Raw genomic sequence first — 15,902 nt, 5'->3', positions numbered from 1 at the left:
AAAATCAAAAAAAAAAATCCGTTTTTTTCAGGAGGAGGCCTGGAAGATATACTTGAAGAGATGGGCAATTTATGGGTGAACCTCTGGAATGTTCATTTAAGATTAAGGCATCTGAAGACACTGAATAGCTAAGCAGTTAAAGTCAAAGTCATATGATTTGGCGTTATCATGCTGCAAAGAACAGAAATGTAAAATTGCAGGCCATAGAACCTGTCCATCATATAGACAGTGGCAAGCACTAAGAGGCTCATATATGGAGTACATGAGATTCTTACATAAGAAGCAGAAGAGTTGAACTTATTTTGCATTTAATGCACAAAACTAGCTGAGAGACTGTGAGGGAGAGCGGATTCCCCACTCAGCTGGTAATTAACAGCTCATTAAAGCCACAAAAATTACTATGTTCACTGCTTTTGCTACTGCAGGTCTGTAAAGTTCTTTTCATTGCAGAAGCTCTGGCGAATGAAGATTAAAATGTTTCTTCTTTGGTTCACTTGTTCCCATCACCCTGTAGGCATGTGTATCCAGCTTCCCTAAGTCCTAAAAACAATCTGCTTTCTTGTCATATTTTATATTTAACCTAGCCCCAGAAAATTTGGATCTCAGCATGGGACACAAGTTTTTGAAAGGCTGTGGATATTTTGCATGAGAGTGGATTCAGGACTGGCCTGGGAATTGGGTAATATTCCACTCCCACATTAAATTTTAAAAGATTATAGTGTGATTAGAAAATCTGCATTTCCCACAAAACGTGTCGTGGGAAATGTGTGAGGAGCTTTGTGTACCCATTGTGCAGGTTTTCCTGTGTCCATACAAAACCAAGTAGTATCTGTTTCATGCAATCCCTGATGCAATAATTACCTGGAGCAATAAAGCAAAGTTTTTTCCTGAATGGTCAGTTATTTTTTAACCTTTTATTGAAGGGATGGGAGAAGTTACATTATTTTCCTCTCACTTTGGGAAGGTGGGTGTATGAGAGGAAATGTTTACTGGTTACCTTCAAACCTTATCCAAATTACACTGATAATTATTGATAAATTGCAGATCTGAATTCATTCAAGAAGGCATCTCTCTGAAACAGAAAGCAGCAAAGTCTGCACATGTTTAAGACCCTCACGATGCTACTCCCTGAAAGCACAGCTACTGTCAGAAAAATTGCTATGTAATACCTTTCTAGAGTAGGTGTGCGTTCAGAGTTTGCCTTTACTCACCTCCGTGACAAAAATAGGTTTACTTCTGCTATTTCCACAGAACTAACAGCTGTGGGAGCCTGAGATGTACTGTGATCTAGTTCATACAGTCATCCAGTTGCACAGTTAAATTTTGTCTTCAGTTATGAGTAGTCTTCCCCTAGTGAAAATAGCATGAGTAGAATTTTGCCCAAGAATTCTTGTTACTGGTGACGATGCACAAACCAGAGAAGTCTGTTTCTCAGATACAAGTGGAATTTGAAGGGGTGACAGAAAAAACATTTTACTTGTAAACTGAGCACATTTGATATGAAAAATATTCAGTCCCAAGCACAGAGCCCCAGGAAACCATTTTGATAGTCACTTTTCAGAGCAGAGCCATACCTTTACAATATTGATGGGCCATCTGCCATACCAGGAACATCCAGCTTCTTTTACATGTCCTTTGTGTATTAATGATTTTGACCTTGGGGAGTTTGCAGATGCTAAAACTGTGTTTTAAGAAGAGAACTGGTTTTGTATTGCAAAATATTTAATTCACTGTTAAAATGAAATGAAACAACAAAATAGTAATACAATTTTACTAAGTTATATTTCAATTCATGAAGTATACACACTAGCAACTATCCTACCACCATGTCCACAAATCTAATATTGATGGATGTTACAGCATTTTTTGGTATTAAACAATAAAGATAATGTTTGCAGTTAACGAAAAAGGCTTAAGCATAGCATGTTATACCCCATAGTCGCAGATTACATCAGCTAGCATTAGTACAGTAAACAAGAAGGTAGAAATACAAAATAAACCAAATATCTTTATATACAAACCAGTGCCTCTTATTGTAACCAGCTTATACTCACACTGCACACAAAATTTATCCACTGATGCAATAGATACTTCAGCATAACACAAACCATTATAAATTAAAAAAATTACAAGGTGCAAAACCTCCATTCTACAGCTTTCTGGTGAGAACTTCAGGACAATTCAGAGGAGGAGAAATCCAAGCACGTTTAGCACCTATTAGTGCAACTGCACTGAGCGTGGAAAAATGACCTACAGAACCTCTGAATGTGTTACCAGGAAAGACAGTTAGGACACACAGCAATAGATGCTCGCTGCTACACTCGCGCAGTGATTTTTGCCTCTTAAATATCTCAGTTTATTGTTTCTTTGTCTCATTCATACCTATGTGCAAAACTAAATCCTGGAAGCTCTCACAGAACTTCACAGAAGACTACAGCCGGGTAAAAAACAAACAAAGACTTAATTAAATGTCAAACATTCACATAATTAGTACACGTTAGCAGTCCTGGTGTGGGGATTGAAACGCTGTTGATGTGTGGGGCTCAAAAAATATGACACAGAAGTAAAACAAAATTTGCCAAGAATTCTGATTATTCTTATCCAGCTCTCCAACAAGCCTCTTAACCTCAGGTTGTGAATTCATTTGGCAGCCCATGCTAAAAAACCCAGAGTTGCATAGAATTGATTAGTAACATGGAAAGAAATGCCGAACACAGAGAGATGGATAGGGTATGTATTAAAACAAAATGGGGTTGCTCCAACCAGAACTCTGAAACCATCCCCCTTCACAAAGCAAAGCCTGCCGCCTCCTTCTCTCCAAATCCTACCTTTGGGGACTGCTTTCTGGCACTGACGTAGTTTTGCTAAGAGTCATTTTCTTCTTTGTTAGTGACACTTTCTTTTCAAATAAAATATTAAAAAATATTCTAACTGTAAAAAAATCTATTGTATGTAAACTTAACAATTAGGATTTGGTAAGTTCTCGTACCTAGTCTGTGAAAAGCCTCCAGCCAGACCGCAGAATGGAGTGTTTCTCTGAAGAGCATCAATCTAGCTACATCACCTGTTAAATATCAGTAGTATGAAGATCCCATGTCTAGCAATAAAGCCTCTTTTTGTGTTTCCATCCACTTTATCACTGACCTATTGAAATCCTGACATGCTGTGTTTCTATTTTATGTACATTCTGGTCCTCTCACATGTCACAGATTTAAACATCTGGCCACGGAAGGCAACAAAAGGTATTGTGTTTAAGAAAACTGTGTTTGACAGAGTTTTGCTTTTCAACAAGTCTCTTTCCCTTGGACACCAGTCACTGTTTTTATAGAACTTATTGTTCTGTTGAACCAAGTCTTCTTTGCTGCTTGTACCTCGTTCAGCGCCAGGCCCAAATGGTGCTCCAGATCCTGCAAAGAGAAGCGTCAACACCTGTGATCTGCTGTCTAGTACAAAATGGTTTCTATAAGGCTCAGGGGAACCAAGAATTCTCTAGTCTGTTGGCCACTTTTGCTTCTGAAGAGCTTTTCTATGTATAAAACCATCAGTACAGCATGCAGATTTCCTATCTGAATACACTTTTTTAGAGAGCATAGTGATTCTAGTGTCATTGCCATGCAGACTCCTCCAGAATTCTTATTAATGCATTCACACTCTAATTCAGCGCAGACAATGAATGAGCAAGGAATTCTCCCTCTAGGAACTGGATTTTTCCTTACTAACGTTTGGCAAAAAGTGCTCTGAAATCACTAGATTAAAAATAACCTAAAATCCAATAATTGCCCCAAACATACCCCTAGCCCCCTAGTTTTGATCAATTCTATGTGCACTCTGCAAAAGAAAAGTTAGTATAAACTCATATGCCTAGATTTGCTGAGCTAAGAATGAGGGACATGTATTGGAAGAGATTACACGTATTGGTAGGGCCCTACCAAATTCACAGCCATGAAAAATGCGTCACGGACTGTGAAATCTAGTCTCCCCCTGTGAAATCTGGTCTTTTGTGTGCTTTTACCCTGTCCTGCACAGAGTTCATGGGGCAAACCAGCATTTCTCAAATTGGGGGTCCTGACCCAAAAAGGAGTTGGCAGGGGAGTCACCAAGTTAATTTGGTGCCCAGCTCTGAGGGCAGCGCCCCGCCAGCAGCAGCACAGAGTAAGGGTAGCAGTACTGCAACCCCTGCACCACACACAATAACCTTGCGACCCCCACCCCCTTTTTTTGGGTCAGGACCCCTACAATTACAACATTGTGAAATTTCAGATTTAAACAGCTGAAATTGTGAAATTTACATTTTAAAAATCCTATGACCATGAAATTGACCAAAATGGACCGTGAATTTGGTAGGGCCCTACGTATTGAAAATGCATAAACGCAAAGGAGGGAAAGGAATTTTGGTTGGTTCATGGGCAGAAAAATTAGCAAAATAAAATTTAGGCTAAACATCAGGAAGACTTTCCTCACCGTTAAACCATGGAACAGATTCTCAAGGGAAGCAGTGGAAGCCTTCTTGCTTGGAACATTTGAAAACAGACTGGACAAAGAACTGGAGAATACATGGAGGGAAACAATCATCCCCACTGAGCCAGTGCGGGGTCTAAAGGAATCTTGTATTTCTAACGGCTAAAAATCCATGATAATCAAGAATGAAGAGCAAGGTAGCTAAAAGTCTAAGCCACATCCTTTGGTAATCGCAGCTTCTATAAAACCACTTCTATTTACGGTTATATTAATGGGGTATTAATTTTTTCCTTCGTGCTTTCATTTTGATCCCTTCAGATTTAAATCAAATGGCCATTGAACATCATCCCTCTGGCAACTAAAACATCCATTGCGATAGCATCTGAAAGCCTTCCAGTAGTGTGTTAAACAATGTGACCACCATCTGTCATATGGTATCTGTTCTATCAGCATCTACGGGATTGTACAATAAAGAAAGTGATGAATCATATATTCTTCATCAGAGTTAAAATGGGAAGCATGGGGTTTACTTTTCCCATCCAGCAGTCACATCAGATCAGCCTGAAAGTGCTAAGAAGCAACTGAGCAGATGTCTGGATTTTGTGACAGCAGGTAAAAAGGGGCTCATATGATTTCAATTATTTTATCTGCATCAGCTGAGTTTTCCAAACTAAATGTTTGGTTAGATCTCCCGTACAAGGAATAGCAGGTTACAGGTTCAGCTCTAGTCGCCCCATTCAAAACACATTTTTCTACAAATATTTGGCAGCTCTGCTGAGTAACAAATAACCCCCAAGTAGTACCTGGATTTTACACTCTGCTTCGACTAACTGCAGTTTGGTTTGGGCCAGCTCAAGCTCCATTTCCCTCAGCTGGTTTTTCAGACTCTCCTTTTCCTCATCTGTGTCCTCATCAGAAGCCTCCTTGGCAGAGCTGGCGACCTTCACGCGTCCTTCTTTATTGAAGAACTCTCGGCAGTGTTCACAGTCATCCACTTTTTGCTAAAATCAAAAACATCTGACTGCATTTCTGTTAAAGATGCTGGTAAACTTACCAGAGACATTTCTGCCCCTGCACTGGAGCAGTGTGAGGGGGCTGGGTGGAGAGTCAATAACCCACACACATTTAGGCAACTCCCTTTATTCACCTGTGTGGGTAGACAAAATAGCACAGGCAAAGCACTCAAATAAGAGCTTGTGTCACCCATACATCCCCATTCCTGCTGTGGTTTGTGGAGTTTGTAACACTCACATCACTTTTAAAGCAGCAGTAATGGGAGCGAGCGAGCAGGTGGCATCCAACCACACTGCAAAGGTCTCTGTGGTATAACCCCTCCCACCAACAGAACCGTCACACTCGGGATAAGAAGCAAGATGCAGTGGTTTGAGCAAGCACTAGGAACCAGATCTACTTCCAGCTCTGCCACTGACATACTGTGTTATCCTGAACAAATCACACAGCTGGTCTGTGCCTCAACTTCAGAGGCCCAGTCTACAAATGGGGGATTGATACTTGTCTTACCCGAGGGAATTCTGCACCAAAAATATATATACAACATTCTGTGTACAATATTTTAAAATTCTGCAAATTTTGTCAATAAATAAATGTGAACGCTCCAGCATGGCAGTGGGGTGCACAGGCCACTGGCTGCACGGGAGATGGGAGATCACCCTTCAGCCCCCCGCACCCTCACCCAGGGCCACAAACTCAGCGGAGTCTGACACTACCCCAGAAACAGCCTGGGTCCCTGCCACTCTGTGCTAGGTGCACCAGGTATGGGCAGGATCCAGTGTGGAGGGGCTTAATGTTGGGGGATCCAGGAGTGGGGTGAAAGGGTTCTGTGTGGGGCAGCTCAGTGGCGGGTCCAGGTATGATCTGGATGCACAGGGGCTCCTTGGAGAGTTTCTGGATGCAGGGGCAAAGGGACTCTACAGGGGGTCCAGGTGAAGTTGCTTGGAGCTCAGCAGGGAGGTCTGGGCGTGTGTGGGGGAGGAGATGGGGCTCGTCTGGGAGGTCTGGGTGTGGGGGATTCACCAGGGTGTCCAGGTGCTGGGGGCCCAGCAGGGGAACTGGGTGCTGAGGGAGTGGGGCTCAGTGGGGTGGGGGTCCAGGTGCAGCTGCTTGGAGCTCAGTGGGGTGGGGCTCGTTACAGTGGTCCAGATGCATAGGGGATGGGGCTTATCGGGTGGGGGTTCGCATGTGGGGGGCTCATCGGCTGTGGTCTGGGTGCAGGGGTGAGGGGTCTGGATGTAGGGGGGGTGTGGCTTGACAGGGGGTCGGGGGGGCATTGGATGCTTCGCTGTCAAAAAATCATTTTTCTGCAGGGAAGCAAAGAAATCTGCAGGAAACATGAATTCTGTGCCCGTGCAGTGGCATAGAATTCCCCCAGTAGTATTATCTACATAACAGAAATGTTATGAAGCTTAAAATGTCCAAAGTGCTTTGAGATCCTCAGGTGACAGCATTATGGACGTCCAAATTATTGTTCACATTGCAGTAGCAGGTAATATGCAGTGTCCAGAGCTAAATAGATATTTCAAGAGATTTCACAAAGAGCCATGAATCTGGAAGAAAAATGATTGCACCTTCTGTGCTGAAATACAATCAGCTTTATCAAGGGGGAAAATTTTCTGTGGAAACTCCCTATGGATCAGATTTGACAGACACGAGGCAAACAACACTACAACTAACTGGCAAGGCAGACCAAACATGCACTGAATAGTCTGATGACCACAGGACCACAAGTCCATTGGCTGCAAAGGGTGATTGTACTAAGCACAGAGTCCAAGGGACAGTTTGTTGTTGGTAAAACTCTCTTCTTGGGATAATTATTTCTGCATTCCTTCAATGTTACATTATGGTCAAAGCAGGCTGCTGGTGCCTTCTCCTGCTACAGCAAGAAATCCCTCCTGACAGCTAACATCAGTTATTGAACAGTAACAGCATGTTACAGGATGGTATGGTAGGGGGAGCGGGAAACTAACTGCCCCTTCCTGAAACCATACGGGAGCCAAAGAATGCTGTAGATGCCATTTATTTCATCTGTACTTGTGCCAACAGCGAAACACGGAAGGTGCTGGGTGCAACACATCATTCTAGCTAATTCTTTAAAGAATTTTTTTAAAAGATCGTAAGTGCACTGATTCATTGGGCTGATAAGGTTTAAGCAGTGAAGATCCTGGTAACATGCATCTCCTTACCCTTATTTTCTCAATTTCAGCTTTATTTGCTGTTTGTTGCTTCTCCAGTCGCTCACTCAGCTGGGAGCAAATCTAACAAAGCAAAATTCTGTTACCACACAGCAGTTCCTCAATAAATATTAAAACCAAACTCCTGTGCTACAGCAGCAGTAAAGTGGAGATTTTAAGGGCCCCAGAAGAATCAGGAAATTCAGAGTCAAGGTTTCTAAAGCAACCTGGATCCTGCTGCGGGCACACAGGCATTGCAGCAGGGTATTTCACTGCAGTCACACAACATACATGCAGTAATGCATGGAGTTACATATGTACCTCTAAGGCTGTAGCCAAAGGTGCAATTTAAGCAAATAAGTTTATAGTTCAGCCTCTCTGGGGGAGTCGAGACAAATTGAGAGGAAGCATAGTTCCTTCCATTGCCTTGGGAATCAAGTAAACAACCATGACAGTGGGTGTGGCTAGCCACACCTACCCCTTGAGGTTTGTTTGATGCAGCCTAAAGATATCTTGAGGCTAAATTCCTAGTAAATAGAGCTATGGATGGGATACCATGCACTGCAGGAGTGTGAATCCAAACTTAACATTCTGAAACAGTATCACAGGGCTGAATCAAGCTAACGGACTTCTTTATCATCGCCATCTGGTGGGAGAAGGGACTATGGGGGAGAAAAAATTTGGAGTGAAGTGAGCAGCAAAGCCTTCAAATTGCCTGTTCAAATAACTTTATGCTCTTCATAATGGATATGGTGGGTAATTGGCACGTGGCACCCTATAAAGATTTAAGTCAGAAATAAATAGAACATCGTGATCTCAGCCAAAAAAAGCATAAAAACCACCACAGCTGCTCCACTTAAATATCTCAGAAATCCCAGCAAATATTGTACTTTATATGGGGATGTCTGGAAAATAAATCCTAAATGCCAGAGAATTCCCTGGCATGTGAGAGCAGTATGCCCCATCCCTAGCCAAGCTGCACTTACCTGCTTATAGTCACCAATAATAGAGCTGTTCTTTTTAATCTCCGATTCTGCCTTGTCTAGTTCCCTACGACACATTTCCTTCAGCTGCAGTAAAATAAACAGAAAGATGACATATTTACAATACCTTACAAAATAATCTGACAGTGTCTGCAGAAGACAACCCACCTTCACTCCTCTAACTCGTAACCCTTCAGAGATGACAAGCCCTTCTACCTCTGAGAAGCAATGGGCTAGTCCAGCCCCACTGCAATCTAGGGTGCAGCTATGAAGCTAGTTTGATACACTGATGGGCAGGCATATGAGGAAAATTGGGTTGTTTGTGGTAGGATATGTACGAGGAATTCACTGGGGTAAATGGTGACAGTTTGAATCCTATGTTGCTTCCATCTGTAGTAACACTGTCTGCGTGCATCCACGCTTCCAAGTTAGTTAAATATTCAATTACAGTAAGCAGCAGCTTTCAAAGGGACCCAGAACTCTGTTTCTCTATGCTCTACTCTGAACGACAGGCAGGAGGAGAACTTGGAACAATAAGCACTTCCTATGCAGGTTTTGTTTTCTTAACTTCCCTGCTGTACAGAAACGTGAAAGCAACAGAAACGCCCATAACCTGAGCAGACTCCTCTTCAAGTCGCCTTTTTTCTTCTTCTGCATCAATTAACTTCTGTTTGGTCATTAGCAATTCCTTATTCAGCGCATCCGCCTTTTCCTCTGCCTGAAACACACACCATAGAGCAGATCAGCAAGCACGGGATTTCCCATCACTCAAGAATTGTATGCGCCATTGTGCCTATGCCTCTTGGCATCCAACGGCACACCAGGCCCAGGGGACTCTGCCAAGGCAACAGCCTCATTCTACACTCTTCGTTTGCATTACAAGTACCATCGAAGGAGATAAAGGGACCATTTCTGATATCAGATCATCACGAGAACAAACTTCTTATCTGTCATTTTTGGTGCTTCCTACAGCTTCAATATGAAAATAGTTCCCCTGGAGACTGCATGCCTGCTGCACAATTATCCTTATTCCCATCAGGCAGACCTGAGTAGCACTCCTCACCCTGCCCAATCTCACAGGAGACCCTGTTCCCCACTTCTCAACCATCATTTAACAGAAGAAACACCACAAAACCTTATTATAAAGACTCTGTGGCTGTTCCTAGTATATTCCGAGAGTCCATGTAAACTATGCAGGTGGAAATTAAAACGACTACCTTTGCTAAAATACATGAGCAAAATACATCGGGAGACTTCTTTTTATTTGCATCTATTCGCTTGGTAACCAACAAAAGTCAGTAAACCACAGCTGGTCTCCTAATGTGAGTGAATGGCCAATTCCTGTAGTCTTATTCTTATGAAGGTGGAAATAGCACCTGACAGATGCTTAATCACATCAATATAAAGACACAAATTAATCATTTCTGGGGGGTGGGAGAGTGAGAAGGAGAAAGTCCTTAATGATTTAGCTTTCTGGGCCACATAACATGTCTTCTTTCATGTCCTATGTACTGCCAGGCACACTGTACATGCTTCACAAATAGCTAATGGTGGTTAGCCTAGAAGACTGGGAGTCAGTGTGGCATCTCTGTTCTGCTTAGCTAACCCTCCCTCCAAAAGCTCTTCTTTAATTTCAGTGACTGGCCTCAGCAAAGTCAGCATCTGAATGATTGCTCCTAGGAAGAAATCCAATTAGAGAAATAATTACTCCCTTTTCACTTGGGCCTGAGACCAGAATAGTAAACTAAAGGACAATGGAAAACATAGAACAGATAACTATTTGAAAGATGATCTATAATAAAATACTTTAACAATCCAAATCTCGTGTTCACTTTGCAAATGTCCAAGCTGTGGTGAGCATACATTCATTGAGAAAGCCCCAGGAGAGCTTCACCAAATCAAAACAGACATGACACCTGCCCATGAAGGCAGTTACTCCCCTTGTTTCTTAAGCCATCCAGAAGAGTTTGCATTAAAAACAGCATCTAACACAAGCAAATGAGAACAGTCCAATAACAATCTGCTCCATTAAGTACTCAATACCCAGGCAGAAAATGTGTGCATTGAACAGAAAATTGAAATGATCTTGGAGTACAGTACTCCTTGCTCCCATGAAGAAGGTACTGAGTTCCCTTCTATCTGAGCCCAAGGGACCAGTGCAGTACTATGCCAAACCACTTCACCACAGCTGTATATTAACTCATCTTTCTGATCAGGTTAGACAGAACACATTTCTTCACTTTCCTTCCGAGATCTACTAGGATGATGAGTCTGACCTTGATAAATACCTTTTGGGGATGTAAAAATACAAAGGATAAATTAAACTGGAAAAGACCAGAACTGACAACAGCCTTGAAAAGCTCATTAGGTTGATGGGGGTGGGGGGGGGAAATCACATAAGATAAGTCACTCAAAACCATTACTGCAAAGGTATGCGTCTCTTCCAGCATTGCTGTTTAAATACAATAACTCAGCCTCACAGATAGATGTATTGATTATAGATATATATATGATCAATAACTCAAAAGGTTTAAAGACTTCAGAAAGCAACTGTCTCAACCCCTTTCAAAGGAAGAAAATCAGAATGAACTTTAGTCCACTAAAGTTCTGATGATCCTTAAAAATAGGGGCACAATCCTAAGGGGCTGACTTGTCAATATCCATTGGCTCCAAATTGTTTTGAAGTTGAAGAAAGCTGGACACCTGACTCCAACAAAAGACGATGACTGAAGCTTAATTTCTGGGCTAGTATACAGGAAATGAAGGAAGCTGCTTAATTTCCATTCTTTGCTTTGATCTATCTAGGCTATGAGATTGCAAATGTGCCTTTAAGGTATCAAAAGGGCGTATTACACAATGTCTTTTAGTACTTTTCTTCCAGGACAGCTGACTAGTTGAAATGGAACATGATCTCAGGGCCCAATTAGAAGAATTAATCCAGAGTCCTAGAGTTTAGGATCAAATCATGTAAATCCTCTCAAGGGCAATTCTGTCAACTTCATTTAGCCATCTTTGGAGGATGGACAGATTATAACCAAATCCAATGGGCTACCTCAGAGGTTTGGCTTAATTCTGCTTTGTATAAGCAAGTCAACATTAGAGCACAACTAAGTCCCACGTGGGTTCAAGTGGTCACAACTGAGTTACTAGTGAATATCAAATGCAACAAAAGATGATCCCTTCAGTGCGTTTTATGTTGGGGCCCATCCTTTGAGCACAACTGCTCAGCTGTCCTCATATTCCTCTATTGTGTCTTTGCTGAAATGGAAAAGGAGGTGTAACAAGGTGAACATGCTGGTATTTTGTGACGTTCCTACCCAGAACAAAAGGATAATGGAATTTATTACTCATGTTTATAGCAGGTTTTCATAACACTACAGAGCATTCATCCACTGGTATCAATTCTCACTCTGAAACAGTAAGAACTTCCAATATTTTTCCTGAAGAAACTTTCCCAGTAAAGAGTGGGAATCCCTCCTTCACTTAGGTTGGTGGTCTGACACACTTTAAAGTCTGTCAAATCCTGGCTTATACGATTTCTAAAAGCCAGATTCCGCTGGGATTTCACAAATGCATGTATCTTCACACAGAATGAGAATGGTATGACACAAGCTCTTTCTTTCTTTCCCATGTATTTCCAGGCGGATTGGTAATATCTATATCAGTTCAGAGGCAGCAGCAGAAATGCCAGTTCATTTTGCCCAAGCAGGTGTGCTGTCTAAGGCAGTGTTTCAGTCCTTCTGTGCCTCTGCAAAAGTATATCCTGGCAAAACATCCCCAATGTGATTATCTAAATATGACACGAAGGGAAGAGACAGCAAAAAAAAATCCAAGTAACACAATTGGAATCCAAGCACCAGTGCAAAATGAACATGGAACAAGAAGACGACTGAGTTTTATAAGAATCTTTGAAGATGTTAATTTTTAGCATCAAGGATATTCTCTCATCTTAACACACCTGTAAATCTTGATCAGTACAAGAATGTACCCTCCAGTGCATTTGCCTTTAGAAAACTATTGATATGGGACATGACCAATGTGACTGCAAATACGTTGGAGGGTGTAGGGGGGGGAAAGAGTCATAATAATTTCAATCCCTACTGGCAGACTTCAGCAAGCCAAAACACACAGGATGAAATTTTGAAAAGCACCTAAGAGATTTAAGAGTCTAAGTCCCATTGAAAGTCAAAGGGACTTGGAGGTTCTTTAGTGCTTTGCTGACAGTGAAACGATATACACAGACTAAATGGCTGCCAGGAAGTCGGAATACAGAAGCCACCATAATGTCACTAAGGGTCAGAAAATGGGCTTTCTAGACTCCAGCTACATACTGTCTCTTATCCAACATAGTAGCAAAAACAATCAAGAGTGAGAAGCACCTGCATCCTGCAAGACCAAGATGGGTTTTACAGTCTATACATGTAGCAACTGCTCAGCCACCTCTGTGGCAAACACAGAAGCCATCTTGCACCGATTACACTACACAACACGAGAGGAAGAACAACATTGCCGATTTACACTCTAGGGGATATCAGGGAGGTCAGAATGCAACTTTCCAAGTAGGAATTTGGCTCCATGAAGGAGCCAATACCTCTTCTCTCCCTCAAATTACCTTGGGCTCTTTTCATGACCAGGGGGGTGAGAGCCTCAGTTTTAGGTATTCTTCAGAGGGGACCTTCAGCAGCATAGTGCAGCCTAGTGCCATGCTGGGATAATCTTTCCAAGTCAGCACTAGACGAGTTGTGCTTCCATCAAGCAACACCACCACTTGTTGAATGTCCCTTAAAGGTCAATTCAATAAATGGCCAAACCTGCCCCTGCGTAACTCGTGAGACCTGAGAGGATCCTGGCCACGGTAGTAGGCTTTCCATTATAAATATACACGCAACCCATAGGCCTGAAGGCAAAAGATAAAAGGAAAAACATCCCAAAGTGAAGAAATAATGTGAGATTCATCAGTCTCATAAGTGGAAAATGCAGGTTTACAAAGTAATTGTAAGAGCATGATACATCTATGGACACCCGCAATGAGAGGAGTAAATAGAAATGAAGTTTTGCGTTATCTGCACCCAAGAGCACAGGAAAATGTTTTGCCTTACATTATCTAAATCCTTTCGCAGTGCAATCTTGCTGGTGACCAGTTCATGTGCAAGATCATCATTTTCTTGTTCAAGCCTCATATTTGCTTCTTGCAGTCGCCGGTTCTCTCGCTATTGGAAACAAAAAGCCTGAGTTTAAAAAAAAGCTCTCAAGGAGTTTGTTTACCAGAAACCGTTTTGAGTGCCTCTCAGCTCACACATTCACCCTATAAGACCAGCCTGGAAACCCAATTCTGGCTGCAAGTATTTTAGTGACAACAAATAATGAACTATTTTATATTCATAATATGGTTAGCTAAGCAAAAAATGACCTTTGAGAAGCAGCTATTTATTAGCAACTCTGCTTAGCCATTACTGGGAAGCTCACTGAGCCATAGCAAAGCTTTGGGCAGTGGAGAGGTGGGGGTGAGAGTCCACTGCCAATGTTCCCACAAACGTTTCCCTCCGAGGCTTGTGATATATTTTGTGTGCTGTGAAAGGAGGGGTGTGGGGGCATGGTGGGGGGGGGCGCAAAGAACAGGGTGGGGGGAGTATGTGGAGACTGCTCAGCTGTTTTCTCGCTTAAAAAAACTGCTCTGCCACAACCATAATCGAGGAGGGAGGCTACAGCTCCTGGCAAACACATGGATAGAAGTGCATTTCACGTGAAATGTTTATACCCTGAAAAATTGACTCAGTATTTCACAGCATACAATGTGTGTCATGGGGGGGAGGGAGGGGGGAGAATGGGGGAGGAGAGTGAAGACTTTATGGTGGCTTATACCCACCAGAATTTTTTTTGTTTTGTTTGTTTAAATATCTGGCACTTGGTGCAATCAGCACATTACACAAATGGACTCTTCTGAGGCAGTTTTATAAACCCAAGTGCAAAAATATAAAACTGCACTATCCCGCCCTTCAATTTAATGGAAACATTTTACAAAGGGGCTTGCCCTGGAACATCCCTGCTGATCACCACAAATAGGCAGTTCTTTAATTGTCATTTGGCAGAATTAACCTGTCCTATCAAAATCTCTGCATGCTGGCAAATAAAGAGAAACAACTGAAAGAAACAGAATTTGGAGCAGGACTTTCCTGAGAGGCCTCAAACTGACCTAGATGTGCAGTGTGTTACCTCAAATCTTTCTATAGGATCCTCCTGTTGTGCTTGTTGCTCTCTCATGGTCTGATATTCCTTTTCATATTTCTTCAACTTCTTCTGACCAATCTAAATGAAATACAACATATTAGTTCCTGGCCAGCTCCATTCGTCTCTCGTGGAAAAGAACACACATTTTACAAAGTGTCAGTGGTGCAAACCTCAGGCAACACCTGCCTGCTACAAAATATGATTAAAATGTTTCCCATCTATTCTGAGAGTGAAGTAATTAGAACTGGCCAAAGAATTTTGACCTATTCAGTGTAATCAAATAAATATTCTCTCTCTTCCTGCCTTCTTTGGAGCACAGGTGTTTACTTGATGAGGTTGAGGTTTTAAGGCTGCCTCTTCAGCTTTAATTTTTAACACCATGCGTACATGTTTTCTTTGCTTTTTATGAAACTACTAAAACAGGAAGGGCCTGAGCAAGGTTCATCACACAGCTCTGCTAGCTCATACCTGACTTAAAAAATCTCCAATCCCAGGGCTGCCTGTGCATCTCAGTCAAGCCACAACAGACTACATCAGCACCAAAGGTAGAGAAGGATAGAGAAAAATGATGGTCTGGTAACAAGCAGGTAAGGCACCATTCTGGAACTCAAGAGATCGGAGTTCTCCTCCCAGCTCTGTCAGAGATTCCCTCCCTTTGTGACCTTGAGCAAACGAGTCTCACTGCCCCAGTGTTCCCATCTGTAAAATCCTCCTCTTCCTCACAGAGGTGTTGATTAATTAATTAGTGCATCCATGGTGCTCAGACACTACCATTACAGAAGACACAGAAAAATCTTTAAACAAAACCCACCCCACCAGAGCCTCTCCTTCTGTTGAGGCCCCAAAACATAGAATAATAGAATATCAGGGTTGGAAGGGAACTCAGGAGGTCATCTAGTCCAACCCCCTGCTCAAAGCAGGACCAATTCCCAGACAGATTTTTGATCCAGATCCCTAAATGGCCCCCTCAAGGATTGAACTCAGAACCCTGGGTTTAGCAGGCCAATGCTCAAACCACTGAGCTATCCCTCCCCCACAACCAAGT

At 42.3% G+C, this 15,902-nt stretch overlaps 1 protein-coding gene across 1 annotated transcript in view; it reads right to left on the bottom strand.

The window, feature by feature from the left end:
• Positions 1-1,704: 1,704 nt before the first annotated feature.
• Positions 1,705-15,902, bottom strand: part of RABGAP1 (RAB GTPase activating protein 1) — a 120,581-nt gene continuing 106,383 nt past the window's right edge. Inside the window, exons 20-26 of the mRNA XM_044992392.1 lie at positions 14,843-14,935; positions 13,729-13,839; positions 9,243-9,347; positions 8,633-8,716; positions 7,659-7,730; positions 5,262-5,459; positions 1,705-3,407 (exon numbers count right to left, since the gene is read on the bottom strand). Of these exons, the coding sequence (XP_044848327.1) occupies positions 3,285-3,407; positions 5,262-5,459; positions 7,659-7,730; positions 8,633-8,716; positions 9,243-9,347; positions 13,729-13,839; positions 14,843-14,935 (786 nt within the window). The 3' untranslated portion in view covers positions 1,705-3,284. The remainder of the gene's footprint in view (positions 3,408-5,261; positions 5,460-7,658; positions 7,731-8,632; positions 8,717-9,242; positions 9,348-13,728; positions 13,840-14,842; positions 14,936-15,902) is intronic.

The sequence above is a fragment of the Mauremys mutica genome, chromosome 18 (assembly GCF_020497125.1).
Source record: "Mauremys mutica isolate MM-2020 ecotype Southern chromosome 18, ASM2049712v1, whole genome shotgun sequence".
Lineage (NCBI taxonomy): Eukaryota > Metazoa > Chordata > Testudines > Geoemydidae > Mauremys > Mauremys mutica.
This window is presented reverse-complemented; position numbering and strand designations above follow the sequence as displayed.